Below are 19,852 nucleotides of genomic sequence, written 5' to 3' on the forward strand. Positions count from 1 at the left end.
CCATGTGGGAGTGCCAGACTCCCAGCGCTATGCTTGGGGGCCATTTTAAGCAGCAAAATCACCGACAGAAAGCGAGACGTTGTGGCACTAGATAGGCAGCAAGGCGGACACGTGCTCATGGCCGGAGAGGCTTGACATGTGGGCGGTGGAGGTTGTCCTCGGTTAGAAACGTGTGCAGAAACGTGCGCATTGGGCAACTCAGATTTGCTGAGAATGACTGCAGGAGAGCGGGACGGGGGGATGTGCTTTAAGATTGTAAATAAATTTCAGCGAGTATGTGAATTTGTAAATATGGAACCCAAGCCCATGATCGACTGTGATGGACGTGTAGGCTTGATACTCAATGCTAAGCGTTCAGGCCATTTCCCCGCTCCGAGGACCGCCTCACTTGGTGGTGACTGCAGTGTCCCCCCGAGAGCAGCCATTATGCTCTCGAATGAAACCCTAGATGAAGCCCAGCCTAGAACTTGGCACAGAACCCGCCCCTACACTTGCGTGTACAAGAGCAAGTCGCGGGGATGGGTCCTGTCTACTCTCCAGGGTGTGGCGACCCTCAGCAAAGGAGATGCCTGCCAAGGACCACAAGTCCCCGGCTAGGTGCTCCTGGAAGGCCCTGGGTACAGAGACCAGCAAGGCTCCCCATTGTTTCCGCGGTTCATTGATGAGGGCGGTCCTTACTTCCCCCTTCCGACCCACAAGAGGCACGGACCCTGGGCCAGCACCCCCTTCGGAACTGTGTCAAGCCACTTTCTGGCCATTAATCTCTAAGAGTCTGTCAGGACCATTTGCATTAGCCTGTCTGCAAAAAACCCCAGCTGGGCCCCAGTGGACCAGAAGTGGGGCTTGGGAAACCAAGCTGCTGTAGCCAGCTAGGAGCGGAGGCTCCGAGGTGTCCCAGCGCCCTCGTGGACCAGCTCCTGCCTCATGCCATCTGTGCCCCAGCCAAGCCTCTGGGGTTGGGGGGCAGAGCTGTAGGACATCATGGGGGTGGCCACCCCTTAGAGGGGACATGGAAAAGACACCACCTCCTACCTGACGAGAGGGCAGGGATGCTGACGGAGGACGCTGGCTGGAGCACTCCCCACCACTACCCCGAAACTCTGAGGTCGGATGGGAACAGCCCAGCCCCGTCCTGGAACCCGGAACTCGGACCCCGGGGGCGGCGGGCAGAGACGGGAGTGCGCATGCGTGGTGGTGGGTGGGCGGCCGGGGGCAGAGTTCTGCAGACAGACTGGGCCCCCGCCCCGCCCCCACCCCCCCCCAAACACAGACTTGTCCTTTCCGTGATGACCATGCAGCTTTCTTAATGGAACACAATCGCTGAACCTGGTACATTTCAAGCACTTTAGCCTTCCAGAACACCAGACTGCTGATGAAAACCATCTTCTGTGGGCGCCATGTTAATGAGAGGCCAAATTTCATGTGCTTGCAAACTTTCCCCCCTGCCTCCTGCCGTCCTGGACCCCGCCTTCCCCCGCCTCAATAAAAGATTGCATCAGAGAGAGAGAGAGAGGGAGAGAGATTTCCATAATTTATAGTATGGGCATTTCACTGGGGACAAGCGCTAATCTGTACTTACCGATACATTTAAGAAAATGCATCCTCTCGCAAGCCTGCAGCATTTATGACTCTTGGCACAAACCGCAATGCTCAGTCTTCAATTAAGGGACACCTTAGGGTTCATTATCACACAATCGCTCCCTGTGAACCATGCCAAATGCTGTTTTGGCACAGAGCTTGGAAGATGAATTAGAAGGAAGTCTTCTCTGTAATGCCCTCTCCCCAACTCCCATTTCCATCATCAGCGGTTATGCCCTCCTCCTCCCGCCCCTCCTTCTTTCCAAGTGGCTTTTACTATTCAATTTCTCAACGTCAAACTCGATTCTCTGGAGGTGTAGTTAAAGATGCCACTGCTCCTTTTTGTCTTCCGGCTCTCAACAGGCCTCAGAACGGCTGCAGATGGGCTGCTCTCCACACCCCTTTTCGGCCTCAAGGAGCCACAGATGCTTTTTTTCCCTTCCTCTTAGAGCGTGGGGTAGAAAAGAGAAAAGGGACCTGAACTGGAGACACACACACACACAGACAGACACACTCACACACACCCACAGCCATAAGGAGGGCTCTACACGGGATCCTCCCAGTACCGGGCATCTAAAGGAGATGACACACATAAAGCTGGCAGCAAAGGCAGGGCATTTTCAAACGGGGACGTCAGGAGCTGTGTTTGGAGCCGGTTGCTTCAACGGACCAGAAAGGAAGGGGGGAAAAAGAGGAGCCGAAGGCTCTTCCTCGATATCCTCCAGAGAAGGGTCCCCACGGTCCCGCTGTGTCCTGAAACCCCTGGACCCTCCCTGAGTTACACCTCTGGGTAAGGAGGACCCTCCTTCTGTTTCCTTGATGGAAACACCAAAAGCAAATGAGCACCTCAGCGGGCACCTTCCAGCCCTCCTGGCGACCCTGGGCCCCCCAGCGTGGTCCGGTGTGCCAGGAGGGAGCAGCCCAGGCAGCCGCAGCCAGAGAAGACTGTGGAGGACAGCAGCGGCCCAGTGTGCCAGGCCAAGGCAGCCCTACCTTCTGCGCCAGGGAGAGGGTGTGTGTGTGTGTGTGTGTGTTGTGGGGGAGCCGGTGGAGGGAGGGGGGCGAGCTGACTCAGTTACGGGAAGTGAGCTGATCCAGCTGCGGGAGCTGGTCACAACCTCCCTTAAATGAAGCTTCCAGCTCTGCTTCCCCTGACAGCGCCTCGGCGCGAGGACACTCTTATTGACTTCTCAGTGTCACACCCACGTCGAGAGCGGCTTAGACTGACAGGTAAGAGGGGCTGGTGGTAATCAAGGCTCTGGAGTCAGACTGTCAAATTATGCAAAGCCATTAAAATAAAATTAGCTTAACGAAGTAGCTAGAAATCTGGATTGGGCTCCAAGTCGGGCTGGTATAGTGCAAAGAGTAAGAACCTTCGCTCGAAAATCGGGGGGCTCGGGGGCAGGGGGAGGGGCCTGGGCGGAAAGGAAAGCAAACAGACTAAAAATACTTCGCCCACAAGACGGCTTGTGGAAATTTTATTATATAGAGTGTAAAATGAATTGTCAGTCAAATAAAAAGAACACTTTTTTTTTAAAAAAACAACATGCATAACATTTTCCAATTGCCTCTTTTTAATAGTTAGACATTTCAAGCATTATAAGGAAAATAAGGAGAAAAACCCAGAAACTGTAACTTCGGTACATTTCAAACGGAATGTCCCTCGGGTCAATTAAAAATGCAAGAAAAAATAGCTTCGACTCCGTTTTTCTTTCCTTTAAAAATACATGTTATCTGTACAAGACACACTACAGTAAACACTGGAAATCATATTATCCCTTTTATTAAATCAAAATTATTTAATTCATATGGTGGTTAATACTAGATTTATTTATTCATCTAGTTAATTTGACAAATATTAAGAAAATATTTAAAAGAAAAAAGGAAGAAACATCTTGGAATTAAACAACAGTTACTACATTTTCACGCGGTTTAACGTTCCACAGTGTTTGTTAAAAGTTATATCGAATTTCTTTTTAATATTAAAAATAACAGTATTTATATTTCTGAGAGAAGACAGAAAGGTTTTTCGTTTTGTTTTTAAAACAAGCTTGGAGGTCTTAGATACACAATTGCAACTGGTAATGGAGACACGAAAAAAAAGTATGCTAAACACACGGACACGTTTTTATATTACCCCTTTAGCACTCTAGAAATTATACAAACCCTATAAAATGCCCCCTCCCAATCCCTGTTGGACAGCAATACAATTATCTGTCTCAATTCAGAATTCACATAATTAATTACAATACATAATAGTTCAGTTTTTTAAAAAAATGCAATAAAACCAGACAGCCAAGATAACAAGAAATTAGAAGTAAAACATTTAATGAATTTACACATTTAAGAATATTTAAATACTGTTTAAAAATTTTTTAAAGAATTTGTTACATACCACCTAAGACTTCCAAGCCACTTTCTGCTGCAACAGAAAAAAACTGTAAATAAAAAGACACACAAAACGGAACAGAACAAAACAGAAACACACCGTGTTGAAATGTCACTGCTCTGAGGCACGCGCTGGTGCCTGAATTTGCAGGTCTCACTCCAGAGAGAATCCCAGAGCTTACACATTTGAAATAACAAACAAAAATAATGAAACAAATTATCAGCAATTTTTAGTAACTAATTTTCCCGATTTTTAGAAAAATCCTGTTAATCTAAATATAGTGTTTCACAGAACAAAACAAAGGTTCTTCATCAAAAGGTTTGCAAATCTAAAAACCTCTGTTACAAATAGGTTTTTGCTCACAATGATTTCGGGGAGGAAACAGCCGCAGGTCGCCGTCCTACTGCTCCTGCGGAAAGAAGGGGACACAAGTTAGTGAGGTCAGCTCCTGTGACCTCGTCCCGGTCTGGGGCTCTGAAGGTTCGGGGGTTGGGGCACAGGTCGCCTCTGGCTCCTCAGCGGGCATGGACACACAGCCCATGTCCGTGCGTCCTGGGATCCAGGACAGACAAACCCTCTCCTGCACAGGAGGCCCTGGGCGGCTCCCCAAGCCCAGGTACGGGGGGTGGGGCAGGGGAGCGCGTCCCTCCCCTTGGCCACCCGCCAGCCCCAACACCTGTCTCCACCGGGCCCAGGCACAGAGGGACCACTTTGGCAGTGAGGTGACCAGCGAGCTTTGGGTCTAGGGCCTGTGGGAACCAGCACGCTGTCCATGGGGACCTGGCCTGCATCAGGTCACCTGGAGAACACACCTGAGACACGACTCAGGGCAGCCTTTGGCCATATTCCCTATGTTAGTAAGAAATCCGTTTTTGGCTTCTGCCTGGACAGAGCGCTCCTGGCTTCCACGCAGGGTGGAGATCCGGCTTTCTGCCCTGCCCGGCCTTCAGAGCGTCTGGACTCGCCCTTCTCCTGCCGCCCCTTGCCGCTGACTGGGGGACAGTCTGGCCACACCATCCTCTTTAAGAACAGTACGGACTGTGACTCCCACGGTCCCTACTGCAGTGCCGAGGCTGCCCAGAGTCACAAAGTCTTGTCATTTCGTGGATGGTGGGGAAAACTGAGGCCTAGAGAAACGGGAGTGCCCCTCGGCACTGCAGTCTCAAGACTCGGACATGAGGGAGGGGCAGGCGCTTCCTCTCTCACGGGGCCCGAACTTGCTGTCTCCGGGGCACGGAGAGGGGGGCCTGCGCGGCCGGGGCCTGAGCCATTCCGCCACAGGCCCGGGAGGAAGGGGGTTCGGGCTGGCCTGGGAGTGCCCGCGCCGCTACTGACCTGGCTGTGGGCCTGCGCCTGCCCTAACGTCTGCCCGTAGAAAGCGACCTGCTGCCTGTAATATTCCGCCCAGGCCATTGTGTAGTCCGGCGGGGAGCTGGCCTGAGGAGCGGCGCTGGCAGCGTGACCTGATTGACAAAGGAAAGCACGGAGGTTAGCGGGGACGGCGACAAACTCGGGGAAGGCAAAGGACGCTGTCAGCTCGGAGGCGTCCCGGGGCAGCTGGAACAAGGGCCGACGCGGTCTCCCTCTGGACGCTGGACGAGCCACCGGGACACCGTGCGGCCGGGCGCTGCCCAGGGGCACAGAGTGCTCCGAGCTGCCTGCGGCCTGGCCCTGCTCTGCCCCCAGACCTCATGGCTGGCTGTCGGCGCTTCCCAATCACCCCCGCTGCCCATCTGCCTGCCCCATCGGCTGCCAGAGACAAAGACAGAGACAGAGAGACCGAGAGAGACACACACGGAGAAACAGCACAGACAGATGGCCAGGGTGGGTGGTGGGTGGAGGGGGAGACGAGGGGGGAGGGGGAAGAGGGAAAGGAGTGCGGGTCCCCGGCCTGGGTGCGGGGGTGCCCCTGCGCAGGCTCCAGTCCCAGGAGGGCTGGAAACACAGGCCCATGTGTGCCTGCGCGTCTGGATTTGGGAGGTCTGGGGGAGACGGGGCATCTGGCGTCTCAGTAGGGGCTCTGGGTGACGATGACCTCCCTGACCCACCGAAGCCCCGGGGAGGAATCTCAACGCCAGAACGACCACAGTCCTTGACTTGATTTTTGCCAACCAGCAGGTGACGTCCTGCGCAGTCACGGCATGAGAGCGCCTCCCCTGACCACACTCCAGCCAGGCACTTCGGAAACTCATACCGGGGACTTAGGACTTATTTAAGTTGCTGTTACTCGATTTTTTTCTTTTCTTGTTAACAAGATGGGCTTAGTTCCTGGCACAGCTAAGAGCACGAGCTTACTCGAGAAGGGAACTGGCGCCCAGGCACCGGCTCTGACGGCAGGCTCCCTTCCTGGAGTCTTACCCTCTTCCTGTCCCCTGCCCTGAAAGGACCAAAAAGAGCCGGGAGGAAGCGCGACGGCCGGGGACCGGGACGCCTGCTGCTCTGAGGCCTGGCCCAGCAGCTCCGGAGGGGACGGCTGAGGACGAGACAGCAGGCCCCCGGCTGTCCTCAGGCCCTCTGGCGTCCAGAAGGGGGGCGACTTCACCACGTTCCTTCTGACGGACACACAGGGGACGCAGGGAGACAAAAGCGGGGACTGAGACCAAGTCACACAGGGAAAACACTGAAAAAAAAACCAAAGGTGACAGGGAACCACGGACAAGGAGGCCCACAGACAGGCACGGGGGCACGGGGCCTAGGGGTCTGCTTCGTCAGAAGGCCGGCTCACTCACTCTGCTTTTTGTAATAGTCTTCCCAGGCCTTGCTGTAGTCGGGCTGGCTGCTCTGTGGCTGGCTCTGCTGGCCTGTGCGGGGAACACAAAAGCAGTCAGGCCCCCGCCGGCTCAGCATCGTGCCTTAGCCCGGTCCCAGCCCTGCGGCCCCGGAAGGCAGTGGCCAGGGAAACCGCGATGCCCCCAGGGGGCCTAGGAGTGACTGAGGCCCTGTGAAGAGGGGGTTGACAGGACAGCTAACCCCCAAGAGCAACGGGTCAGAACAGCCTCGACCCTTCAGATGGAGATCTGAGCTTGGGGAGCCCCCGAGGCCAGAGTGACAGAGTCTGAGGCTCCCTGAATCGCCCTCCAAACCGAACAAAGAATCCCAGCGGTGCTGACCGCACACTTGTCACCCGGCCGGTCTCGCACAGATGAACGGCTTTCACTCCGGACAAGCCCAAGTGCAGGGAAAGCACGTGGGAAAACGGCTCAGAGACCGAGCCCGGCGACGGTGACAAAAGCCGGGGTACACGCAGCAGAGGGCCGAGGGCCACAAGATGCACCTGAGCCCGACTTAGCCTCATGCCTTTCTAGGGGAGGAGCAGATGGGGACAGGAGGTGTGTGGGGCTGTTCCTGGCGGGCAAGCCAGGACGCCTGCTCCGCCTGGCACGAGCAGCAAAGATCCGGGCTGGGGTGGGGGGGCGCGGAGTGGCAGCCACCTGTCCCGGGCCTGTAGGGTTCATAAGCCCTGACCAGAGCGACAAGTCAGGACCTTCTTCTCTACCGAGGTCAGGGCTGGCTTGTGTGTTCCCTGCTTGGCCCCCCTTCTGTCCTGTCTTCTGTTAGAACCGCAGGTGGCAGCCAGCGGGCAGGACGCGCTGGTGACCGTGGTCATGGCAAAGTGTCTTCCCTGCTCATTGATTTACTGCAGTCTGAGGAGGGGCGTGGGGTGACAGGAGTCTGTGTGTGCGGCGGGGAAAGGAAGCGAGGTGAGAAGAACACACGGGGAGAAGCACCCCATCCCGGTCCTGGTCCTCCCAGCAGGGCGGGAAGGACCTCAGGACGATACTGGGCACAGAACACGGTGGCTGTGGAGGGTGTGGGCAAGCCGGCGGGTTCTTCCAAACAAGATTCCACTGACGGAAACCAGTTCTCACCGCCCCCTAGAGACAAACACGCTCAACACCACGAGACGGACGGGAACAGAGGCGAGAACCCAGGCCGTGTTTTCTTTCACTTTGCCCTACAGGCCTCTGCCGCAGCGGGCAGCGGAGCTGGGGCGCGGAACCGTGGCACAGGGGTCACTTCCCCTCAGGCAGGAGGACATGTCCCCTACCCACATCCCCCAGTCTAGGGCTTTCCCACAGAGTCCCTGTCCCGGACAATGGGGCACATGGGAAGTCTGCCCGGGGCCACTCTGGTCTTGCAGGCCCTTTTCCATCAGAACAGGAAACACAAACAAGCTTGGGAGCAAGTGAGTGCGGTGAGACAGGCTCGGGGACTCTGGCGGGCAGGGAGGGTGCAGGGTGCAGGCGTTTACGGTGAAATTCTTTCTAATATTCTGCATGTTTGAGACATTTTCTTAAAGAAGGGGGGGCAGAAAAAAAATGCAACCATACAATGTCAGAGCTCACGGTTACTCTGGAAATCGAACCCAAACCTTTCATTTCTTAGACACCAACTGGAGGCCAGAGGAGGGAAGGTGTGCAAGGCCCCACACGGCATCGGCCTCCGGACTCCAGACCCCCCGGGGAGCTCGTGCAGCTGGGACCTGGAGCAGGCACCGGGCAGGGCTTCCTCACAGCCGCGCTCTGCTCAAGGGGGCAGCGGGAGGGGCTCGGAGCGCGGGCTCCGTCCCTTGTGAGCCGAGCAGCCACAAAGCGGTGTGGCGCTGCGAGGACCCGGGCAGCCGCACGGAAGGACACCCTCGACGCAAGCAGCTGCCGCCTCAGGGGGACAGAAGAACGGAAGGTAAGCAGTTTGGTTTGGTTTGGTTCTGAAGGCTGCGTGAGATCCAACTCCAGAAGGATTTCTGAAGCTCGTGTGGGGGCCCGAGGGCAGGCCGAGGGGACTGGACGCCACAGGGACCTTCTCTAACGGTCAGCTGTTCTGCCGAGGTGTCCCTCCACTGAGCTAACTCTCCAGCTGTGTGCTTTCTGAAAAGTTCAGGAGACAGAAAGACCATCCCTTCTAAGGCAGTGCTGGAGAGAAAAGCGGGAGACGGTCACCAACAGGCCTGAGCCTGGGCGGGGGCCTGTCTGGGAGGGCAGTGGGGGGGGGCTGCAGGCTGGGCCAGGTCCAGATGGGCATCTGTGGGCCCAAAGCGGACAGAGCCCCTAGCTCTGAAAAGAACAGAGGAGATGGGAGAGAAAGGCTGGAGAGGGGGCCAGGAGAGAGCCGGCCTCCTCCCTTGCTTCGCTGGGGGCCCACCACAGGGGTGCTGGTGGCTCCCGCTGCCCCAGGTGCTCCTGGCAGCTCTGGGGAGGGGTGTGCGGGCGTACTGGCCAAGAGACGCAGCGAGAGCGTTCCAGACACGTCGGCCGCCCAGCCCTCCCGTGTGGCGTGCGCAGTCCCACCTCCTCCCGGGTCACTTACTTGGGACCTGCTGTGTGGGCTGCTGCCACGCCTGGTAGGTGCTGCCCCATCCCTGGGTCAGAAAGGCTGGAGGACCACTGCGGGGGACAAAAGAGTCACTCGTTCCACAGCAGGTCACACCCCCGTCTCCTCAACTGGGTCCACCTCCCGCCAGGCCATCCGTGATCTGAGGCTTCACGGCTCCCCCCCAACCCCCACCCCTGGGCAGTGGCCATGTGGCAGCCCTGGTCGCGAGAGTCCCGAGAGAAGCACACAGAGGGAGTGAGAGGTCGCCTACCTCACAGGGGTACTGTGGGGGTTTCCGTTCACTTTAGCAGCAATGCTCGGGAAGCAGCCCGAGCTCCTTGGGGGAAACGTGCTGAAAGCAAGTGAAGAACACATGAACATGGCGGCCGCGGACTGCGGGGGGGGGACAGCCACTCGGGGACGCCGGCGCTGACAAGGCCCTCCACCCTGCGGGAAGGCCCCCACCCCTGGGGCCGGCCAGTGGGCTATGAACAGGCTAGAGGGGCCGGCCGAGAGAGGCAGAGGGAAGAGTCTTACTCACACCCAGGCTTTTGGCTGGCCCTCCCCAGAAGTAGCGGGAGAGGACCTCCTGGGACGGAGTGAGCTCTTCCCGCCGAGACCGACGTGCGAGACTTACTTCTGATGAGGCGCGGCAGGCGGCTGGCTGAAAGGGCTCTGTCCAAAGGCTCCCGGCGCTCCGAGACTCGTCCCCTGTCATGGACACACAAGGAGCTCTCACTTCCTGTCGGCTGCACCTCTGCCTTCTGCCCAGGCCCCTCCCACCCCCAGCAAACCACAGCTTTCGGGGACACAGAGTCAAGTGACATCCAGATACCCTCTGACACTCGCTAGCCTCGCTTCCCCACAGGGGCTTCACTTGCAGAAATGGCTTCTGCCCCCTCGAGTGACCAAAACCACCACACAGCCCATACGAGCGCCGTCACAGGTGCCCTAACGCGTCACCCTGGGGGTAGGGACCAACCTGCTTGACTCTCCCGTCAATTTAGGCTGGCCCATGGCTCTTTCTGCCATTCTATGTCCCCTTTGAGGTGAGCAGTGGCCAATCTGTCCTCCATCAACACTCCCTTTCTTTATCTGCTTTGAGGTGCCTGAAACTAAAGCCAGAGTCAATGAAAGCCACCTGCAGGGCTGGCCGCCAGGGCCGCGCCCGCGGGAGTCCAGGGGCGGTGCTGGGGGAAGGCTGCCGCCCCAGCTGCTCATCTAAGCCTGCAGGGGACCCGGCTCTGGGCCTGAGCTGCTGCGCTGCGGGGCCTCAGGGGCCTCGGTGAGTTCTGCCAGGGGGCTTCCTCCAGCGCGCCCGGGGCCTGGCCCTGGCATCCCTGGGCCCCAACCTTCCCCCTTGGCAACGTGGGAGGGGCCGCCCTCACGTGACATGCGGACTAGAAGGCACAGGAGGTACCAGGTTCTGGGGAGGAGCAGGTGCCTTGGACGTCCAAAAGAAAAGCCAGCTATCATTAAGCCAGGCAGGGGAAGGACCTTGTACGTACGCCAACTTTCTCATCTATGAGATGTCTGGCCACCTCGATCTGCTGAGGGATGCCCCTGATGGTGAACATCCGCAGGTTGGGGTCAGTGCTGGGAGGGGGGTTCCGCTGGAGCTCCACGTGCGCTCCTGACTGCTGATTTATGCTTTTGATGTTCTCGCCCCCTGCAGGCAGGTGGACACAAGACACAAGGGTAAGTGGCAGTTGGGGCAGACCCAGAGGCCCGGTGGTCCTCTGCCGCTTAGGGGAGGAAAAGGTGTCCTCCGTACCCCGGCCCTCACCCGAGAGCAGACAAGTACCTTCAATTGACTCCGAAACCCCCCGTTCTGACAAACACCAGAGCTCTCTCATTTGCAAAACCAGACTGAAGAGCGAGGAAGCTGGTTCTTCTCCCTGAGCCAGACTGAGGCCAGACACCACACGGCACCCACGCCAGGGCCTGGAGCCCAAGGGTGTGCACGCTGGAGCCGGGCTCTTGGAGGCTCACTGCAAGCCCGCCTCTGCCAGGGGAACACACTCTGTCCTCAGCCCTGTGGGCCATGGCCCGGCGGCTCCCTCCCTGCCGCAAGTGCAAACAGACGGGCCACGGGCTCTAACAATGGCCAGAGCCCACAGGCCTTCCATGGCCCTTCTCAAGTCCCTGCCTCCTCTGGGGGGTGGGGCGGGGGAGGTCTAGACAGAGAGGCAGCCGAGGATGGGGGTCACAGAGGCCTGGGTGGAGCGGGGTAATGAAAATTTAGTTGGACCTTTTGAAAAACCTTTGAGAGTTCCAGTCTCTTAATGAGATTTGCGTAACAAAAGGTCCAGCAGTGTCACAATGGTTTGATTCTTCTTTTGAAATTTCACAGAATTTACAGATCGGTTCTGCTCAACTGGGGTGGTGGGGGGGGTGCAGAATACAAGGAGAACCCGGGAGCACAGAGTCTTGCAACATCAGAAAAAGACAGTCTGGAAAATATGGTACAGGCGACCAGAGAACCCCAGATGATCAAAAGCAAAGACTCCAGGCCAGTCTCTGTATCACTCAACCCCGCCCAGAGTCAAAACCAACCTCAAATGACACTTGTCATTTCTGGGTACCACGTGCACAGTCCTTCCAGCCGCTGCTGGGGCACCCATCGCGCCCATCAAGCAAGTAGACAAGGAGGATCCCAAGAGCAGGCCCGGCCCGTGTTGTGTCTCATCTCACCCTCTTGGGTACTACAGGCCCAGAAAGCACAATCGGAGCCGGGGTCCTGTGGGCCTTCCCGAAGGTGGACACTGCAGGGAAGAAGCCCGGAGGAACCAGGAAGCTGCTGGCCTTCGGGGAAAGCTTTGTTCAAACTGGCACGTGCAGCATGGCAGTTTAGCGGAGGATGGGTTTCAATTTAAAAGCAAATTAAAAACAACAACGCGTCAGACCTTCCTTCAAGTTCTGCTACGGTTCAAGAGCATCCCTGTGTCGTCCACCTCCAGCACAGAGCACTGGCCAATGCGGAAAGTCACAGACAAGCCTTTCAGCTGCTCGGTGGCCTTTGGGTCAGAGCGAGCCCCTCCCAGCCCTACAACTATCACCCTCTGCTCCTGCGTCACGATTTCATCCTCTTGGCACCATGAAAAGTGAGTAGCTTTGCTCCTAGGCAAAGTGTTTCTGGGGCTTAAGGAAGGGCAAGAAGAAGGAACTGGAAGCCTTCCTAGCGCACACCCAGTGCCTGCAGGAATCCTCCAGCCTCCCCGGGACCCGTGGGGTTCCAGAGGCAAGAACACAAAAGGGCGCATGTGTGAAGCCGAGCGCCCTCGGCCCCGACGACGAGCCCGGCTCCTGTGGGCACTTGAGAAGCCGCGCAAGCCTGAGGCCCGAGAGTGGGGCAGCATAATAACCGGGGGAAGAGGCAGCACAAACACTGCGCGGGGCCGGAAGGAGTTCATTTAAGTTCATCTTCCTTCAAAATGAGGTCACCAGCTTGGCACATGGTGGCTGTCTAGAGGCTCATTCAGCAGCCTGTCCATTCTTCCACCTGATGGGGGGCAGAAGCGACCCACCAGCGGCCCCCCAGCTGGACGTGAAATCGTAAAGCAATTAATCAAACCTGCTAAAAGGCCTGGCTGACAAGAGCAGGGCTGGTCGCTCTATCTGTCGCTGCTGCTGTATTTATCATGGAAATCCAGCAGGGGCCCGGGGAGGCGCAGCGTCTGTCCACGGACTAGAGCTGGGGAGGGGGGAGCACAGGCTGCCTGCCTGCCTGCGGCTCCCTCTCCTGTCTCCCTCACCACGCACCTTCCTTAAGAGGGTGTACCCCCCCCACGCCCAGCCCCTGTGTGTGTGGCTGGGGGGCGGTGGAGAAAGACCCCGGCCGACCAACTTCGGGCCTCCGAGGCCGCAGTCGGAACGCCATGTCACACACAGATCAGTCACTGCTCGGCGCTGCCATCACTCTCCCGTGGGAGTCGATCAAGATGACTTTGTCGAGGACAAACCATAAGGGGGGTCCTGCCCACACCCTGATTTCCCCGACTACCAGGAACGGTCGCAAGGCCGCACTAGGCCACTGAGTCAACTCTCCTTGACAAAATGGTCCTCAGAAGGCACAGAAACCTAGCTCTGCTTCTCAACCCACAGGCACCAACTGGTCTGAATGTCCCGGCAGCCACGCTGATGGTCTGGGTGGCGGATCTGAGTCACCACAGCATCTGGGCAGCTGACAGCACTCCCTGAGCCCTGATCAGCATGTATACCCCGCCAGGAAATGAAAACACACCCACATTGTTCCTACCGCCTCCAAGAGATGAACGATCTAGAAGACGACACTGAGACAGGAGATAGACGTTTCGAAGGAACACACCACACATGCCGCCCACGGCACGGCCAAACGCACACTCCAGAAGGAGAATGAGAGGGGCAGGAGGCCTCCTGTGCTGGCTAAGGCAGCCTCAGCTTTCCGTCGAGTATGTTCCCAAACCCAAGCCACCGTCTGTGGGACATTAGCTCCCTCCCGTAGGTCGGAGAGGTCTGGTGGTGGCAGAAATGGGAGATACTCGGGGGTGGGGGGGGGGGCGGCGTTGCGGGGAGTCAGTGGTGGGGGAGGCCTGTATTTACTCCCTCCACATGTTGTCAAACAAACATGCATGGAGGTAGGCACAAAGGCCTCAGCCTGTGCTGCTGGGGGTGGGGGGGCCCCGGAGAGCCCACAGGGAGGCCAGCCCGCTGCAGAGAAGGCTGCTCGGCAGCCCAGAAAGCTGCCTGCTCTCCCCTGGCTCACAGTGAAGGACGGCAAGGGGCCGCATCAGCCGCTAACAAGGGTTCCCAACCTAATGTTCCCTACAAAGCCTAGAAACGACGAGTCAATCAGTATTTATTTCCCTCCACAGAGTGTCTGTTACAGTAAATGTGCTCAAAAGATAAACGCCATTTTCATATGTGTCAATATGGACCAAATGCCCAAACCCAGCCAGGACAAAAAGTGACACGCTTGTCAGAGGTCCATCTTTGCTTGAGCTGTTACCTTAACTGTTCCTCTGAGCTCCCAGGAGGCATCTTAATCGTTAATCAGCCGATGGACAAACACCCAGAGGCCCTCACACTGGGCAGGGTGCCTTTGCGGCAACCCACACAGCTTTACCAGGCGGGGGTGGGGTGGGGGGTTGTCTCACTTCTGGTCTGTTCGGACTCGATAACCGACAGTCCCCTCTGGCGGGAAGACCGTAGGGACCGGCAGGGTCCCTATGGAAGGCAGCTGGAGTTGCAGGCTGGGCACCTGCAGTTAGGTGCCACCAATGGACCCAACTTCACACTCCGGAGGTACCGCAGGGGCCCCGTCTGCATGGGGGGAGGGGGGAGGAAGGTAGGGCAGAGGGAGGGGGACCACGAAACCCCAGCAACGGCCCCTCACCTTTGCCTATGACGAGGCCGCACTTGTCTGCCGGGACCGTGTAGGTTATCTCCTGGATGCCACCAGGGGCTCCTACGCTCCAGTCGCCACGGCCACGGCCCCGTCCTCTGGCCACCGCAAGGCCTCCGAAGCCATCTCTCTCCTGGGAAGGAAGCAGAGCTCAAGTGATGATTTCTGCCACTGCCACGGGACCGCTCTTCAGCCCACGCAGGAGGCGCAGTGACAGGATGTAATCAGTGCCACACGCTGGAACCTCAGCACTTCTCCCCGGGCCAGCCTCAGAGGCGCTCTTTCAAGCCAGGATTAGCACAAACCCCAGGTGCAGTCACGGAGGACAGGTGCAGACCAACCCGTGCTCATACCAGCGGCCTCGCGGACCCGACCGAGACAGGCAGTCGGCACAAACTCCTGTTTCTGGAGGCCCGGGCCCTACTGTCCAGGCATCGGGCATCGCTTTTCTCCTCCACGCTGATGCCCTTTCCCTGTGGCTAACGCCCGCTGGGCCTACCAGACACCGTGCGTTAGATGCGCACGAGTCTCGGACATCTCAAAGGGCCACCCGACTTAGGCCTCCAGCCCTCCGGTCCCGACACTGCTGACGGCGGTCGGGGCACCTCGCAAGCCAACCAGCGGAAAAAATAAAAGGCTTTTCAAGAAAGTTGGTTGTCCCATTCTCCCCAAATTGGGGCGCAACAAACCAGGTGTGTGGGGCCAGCGTTTGGGGGTGGAGCAGCCTGCGACACGCTCACACCGGGCCCACGCAGAGAGCACAACCCCCGGCCGGCGCCTAACAGAAGGTTCCCTTCATTCAGGGCCAGCAATCTCATGGGACGTCTTTGTCCCGAGTCACCCTGGAGCGGCAGCATTTACGGTCTTTTTTAGATGCTGAGGGCAAACCTGGTCCAGCCCAGAGCCCCTTCGGAAGGGAGAAGCCGAGCCAATGCTTAACACAGCGGACAATGTTCGGCAAAGCCCACCTATGCTGATGGAGAGTAAATTGAGCACCTCCCCAGAATCTAAACCCGCAGAGAGACTTGGAGGGCTTCTTACCCTGTACTCAGCTCTTCTGAGACACAAATCATGAGTAAACGAGGCAATTCTAGGGATTTAAGTAAAAATGCCTGCACACGTGCGTGCACACACTGCCGACCTCCCGGCCTGCGGCAGACTGTCGGAGGGGAGGCTGTCTCCCCCGCGCTCCCGCAGCTCTGGGTCTGTCGCTTCTTCCTGCTGCAGACGATGCTGGGCACACTCAGGCACTCTCTTCTGAACTTGTCGCATCCCAAGAACTTCCCAGGACTCTGGCTGCAGCCCAAGCCCCCTCTCTGGGATCTGCCGATTCGGGAAGTCCGTGGTGGGGGCTGTCACGCCGTAAGTTCAACACGGTCACTCAGCAACTTGGGGGCTCGCATGGGTGGCACCGCATGCCCCACCCCCTGGTCTATGGCCACAGCTCGGCCCAGAGAGGTTCAGAGGCTTGTCCCGGCTCACATGGCTCACAGCAGACGGGTTACGGTTTCCAATCCCGTGCTGCTCCTTGGCCCCAGGTGTTTTTAAACCTTCCCTCAGTTCAGCACACCTGGGAGACCTGCCGACCCAGCGTGAGGCCCAGGGGTTCCCGGAGCACTGAACAGCAGGGGCGCCAGCAGAGATGCTAACAGCATCATAAGCTTGCTTTCGTGCCCCAAGATGCACACGGAATCCACTTCGTGAAGACGGCTTTAAGACTCTGGGGGAGGTGGGGCACCTGGGTGGCTCAGTGGGTTAAAGCCTCTGCCTTTGGCTCGGGTCATGATCCCAGGGTCCTGGGATCGAGCCCCACATCGTGCTCTCTGCTCGGCAGGGAGCCTGCTTCCTCTTGTCTCTCTGCCTGCCTCTCTCCCTACTTGTGATCTCTGTCAAATAAATAAATAAAATCTTAAAAAAAAAAAGACTCTGGGGGAGGAGCACCCCGGTGGCTCAGTAGGTTAAGCCTCTGCCTTTGGCTCAGATCATGGTCTCAGGGTCCTGGATCGAGCCCCAAATCAGGCTCTCTGCTCAGCTGGGAGCCTGCTTCCCCCGCGCTCTCTGTCTGTTGCTCTGCCTACTTCTGATCTCTGTCAAATAAATAAGATCTTAAAAAAAAAAAAAAAAAAAAAAAAAAGACTCTGGAGGAGCCTAAAGTGTTTTCTGAGATTAAGAGTTTATTTATTTATTTAGTAGACTCCATGCCCCGCATGGAGCCCAATTCGGGGTTTGAACTCCTGACCCTGAGACCAAGATCTGAGCTTCGATCCAGAGTCAAGCGCTGAGCTGACTGAGTTCCCCCAGAGCCCTGGAGTTGACTTAACGCAGTTCGCCGCTAAAGGCACTCGATGGTCTGACCCATGGTGACCCGCAATGCACTTCTCCTAATAGTGTAGGGTCAGGAACTTCCTATGTCAAGAAAACACAGACCCTGGGATAACAGAGGGAGGAGAGCAAGAAGCTAGTGACAAAATACAGGAAGGCAGGAAACAGGTAGGTGTAGAGAAGCCGCTGGCCATGTCCCCAGAGGCGGGTGACTGAAAAGACCGCTGTGTTCCAGAAATGCAACTGGAGAGAGCTCTACGGCGCTGCCCCAAGACCCCTGTAGCACTTCCTGCTTTTGCCGGCGACGCAGTGGAACCCCAGAGAGCCAACCCACCTGGGCTGTGAGGATAAGCTCATTGATAACGTGTGCCGCGTGCTGACACCGATCTGGAGGTCCCATGACTTGCGCGGCTCTCTCCGGACTGATACCGTCGTCTGCAGGACAGAGCGAGAGGTGGCGTAAGGAAAAGCCCAACTTCAGCTGGAAACAAAGGTCACCTGACCTGCAATCAGTATTCCCACCAGAGGCCTAGAGAAGCACATGCGGCTCCATCTTTTTGCATGGCCCATGCCAACACCTGCTTCTTAGGTAATTACAGGCATTAAAAAAAGTTATCATTACAGAAACGCTAAACAATAAAGCAAAAGAAGGCAGCAGACATGAGCTATGGCTGTGTTGCCAAAAATGAACCTATCACACAGTTTTTCCAACTTCAGAGGAATGAGGAAAATTAAGACAATGTCAAAAATTTTGCTCATGAAGCTAAATCTACAAAATTTAAAGAACTGTCCTTTATGCTAAGACGTTAGTCCTTTTTTTAAATGGTTTTATCTTTAAATAATGAAGTCAGAATAACAGGTTTTTTTTTTTTTTTTTGAGTCTTTACTGAACAAAATTAAAAGCTGGAAATGCCATGAGGGCCCAGAGGAGAAAGCTAGATTGGTAATTTGGTGATAGCACTGGTGGGAGGGGGAGCGGGGGACACACACATGAGCTAGTTACAGAGTCCTTGTGTTGCTTTATTATTCTTCAGAGCACTAAGGAGTTTTGACAGTCATCGAAACCAACCTGGCTTGAACTGAATCCTCACCCCGGCATCATTCTGAATCTTTTTGATCATTTCCCCATTTCTTCCTATTACAATCCCAACAGCAAACCTGGGTACAGACACCTGAGCACAGGGAAACAAAACCTGATCAGAGCTGTCTGCAAATCTGTTATTTCTTAGAGGATACATTAAAAAAGACAAACCCAAAACACAGACTTGATTTTCATTGCAAGTGCCTTCCTGGAAATACAATACAGCATATTTTCCCCTCTCCCCTCTTTGGAAAACTATCATGATTGAGGATTGCATTCCTACCTATTAAATATATCTAACGCATCTCAGATTTGATCACGATAGCCATAAAATGAGGAATAATAAACTTTTTGCAGAAAAGGTTGAAAGTGGCAAACTTATTTCCCAATTCCACGAACTTAGCATAAATATACTATGGACACTGATTATACTGGTGGTCCCTGAAAGTGTATTTTTATTCCCCCTTCATTCTTCTATTGTGCTAAAATATACAGAACATAATCTTCATCATTTTAACCATCTGTAAGAATACGGTTCAGTGGCATGAAATATACTCACAACGTTGTGTAACCACCACTGGTCTCTATACCCCGAAAACCTTTTCTTCACCACCCCGCCACCCCCCAAAATTCTGTAGCCATTAAAGAGAGACTCTTTCCATCAGCCCTGGTCACCTCTGCGCAACATTCTGTCTCGAAGAACTTGCCCGTTCTGGGCACCAGTGGGGGTGGAGTCCCCCGTACCCGGCTTACTTTACTAAGCACGATATTCACAAGCCCCATCCAAGGTGAAGCGTCATCGCGGCGCTCCACTGTAAGGGAAAGCTTTCTGGAGCACCTGGGGGGCTCATCGGGTTAAGTGTCCGACTCTCAGGTTGTGAGATCGAGCCCTGCGTTGGGCTCTGTGCTCAGCAGGGAACCTGCTTGAGATTCTCTCCCTCTGCCCCTGCCTGGCCCTGCACACATATTCTCTCTCTCATAAATGAATCTTTAAAAGTTTTTTAAGAAATAAAGGCAAGATTTTCATCCCATTCCACCTCATCAGTAAGTTGGGCTTCCGGGTCTGCTACGTGCACAATGCAGAGCACCGAGAAAGCCTGGCCTCTGGTCTTGACCTGGGCAGCAGGAACAGCCTTGAGGCAAAGCTCAAAACCAGGACGACGGCCTCGTTCCCTGAAAGGCGTGCAGCTGGCTCCCTTCCCTCCCCTTCTCTCTGGCTGTGACTCTCTCTCGGTCCTTCCTCACACCCACCCTGGCCCACTCAGTCAAGGTTAAAGAGCTAACCAAAGTGCGGCCTGTCTGCCCGGGAACTACTCTGCAGGACAGGCATACCTCTATGCTGCCTCCTCCCGCGCGGGCACCGAAGTCCCCTCGGACACCTCGGAAGTCAGCCTGGTCCTTTTCTCGGATGATCTCCAATACCATTTCTCTTGCTTGCTGCGTAAACACAGAGGACAGGCATTATGGAAATCAAACTCCAAGAAAAGCCATGACACCGGGTGAAATTTCCACACCACAGCCTGTTACGTCAGACTCGCAGACCCAGAAGGCACTTAGCTGGGGCCCAGCTCACTTCCTGCGTTCCAACACGGGACACGGGGGCGCTGCTGGGGAGGGTCACAGAGATCGAGTCCTAGGTGACATGTTCTTTACATTGCCCAAGGCATCCACACAGGCCCGGCTGGCTTTAAACCAGTCAGATCGGCACATGTGCGGTGGGTCAGAGCCTGAGGACTGTGGCCTGAGGCATCTGGCACACCGTTTCTTTCTCAGAGCTCTGTGGACA

At 56.2% G+C, this 19,852-nt stretch overlaps 1 protein-coding gene across 3 annotated transcripts in view; it reads right to left on the reverse strand.

The window, feature by feature from the left end:
* Positions 1-3,025: 3,025 nt before the first annotated feature.
* Positions 3,026-19,852, reverse strand: part of FUBP3 (far upstream element binding protein 3) — a 50,264-nt gene continuing 33,437 nt past the window's right edge. For 2 of the 3 annotated variants that reach the window (XM_032306902.1, XM_032306901.1), the window contains exons 9-19: positions 19,399-19,503; positions 18,055-18,157; positions 17,320-17,420; positions 14,655-14,796; positions 10,789-10,949; positions 9,918-9,991; positions 9,552-9,632; positions 9,275-9,351; positions 6,697-6,768; positions 5,303-5,430; positions 3,026-4,376 (exon numbers count right to left, since the gene is read on the reverse strand). In XM_032306902.1, the coding sequence (XP_032162793.1) occupies positions 4,368-4,376; positions 5,303-5,430; positions 6,697-6,768; positions 9,275-9,351; positions 9,552-9,632; positions 9,918-9,991; positions 10,789-10,949; positions 14,655-14,796; positions 17,320-17,420; positions 18,055-18,157; positions 19,399-19,503 (1,053 nt within the window). In that variant the 3' untranslated portion in view covers positions 3,026-4,367. The remainder of the gene's footprint in view (positions 4,377-5,302; positions 5,431-6,696; positions 6,769-9,274; positions 9,352-9,551; positions 9,633-9,917; positions 9,992-10,788; positions 10,950-14,654; positions 14,797-17,319; positions 17,421-18,054; positions 18,158-19,398; positions 19,504-19,852) is intronic. The other variant, XM_032306903.1, reaches the window with a different exon arrangement.

Source organism: Mustela erminea, chromosome 12, assembly GCF_009829155.1.
Source record: "Mustela erminea isolate mMusErm1 chromosome 12, mMusErm1.Pri, whole genome shotgun sequence".
In the NCBI taxonomy this organism is placed as follows: Eukaryota; Metazoa; Chordata; class Mammalia; order Carnivora; family Mustelidae; genus Mustela; species Mustela erminea.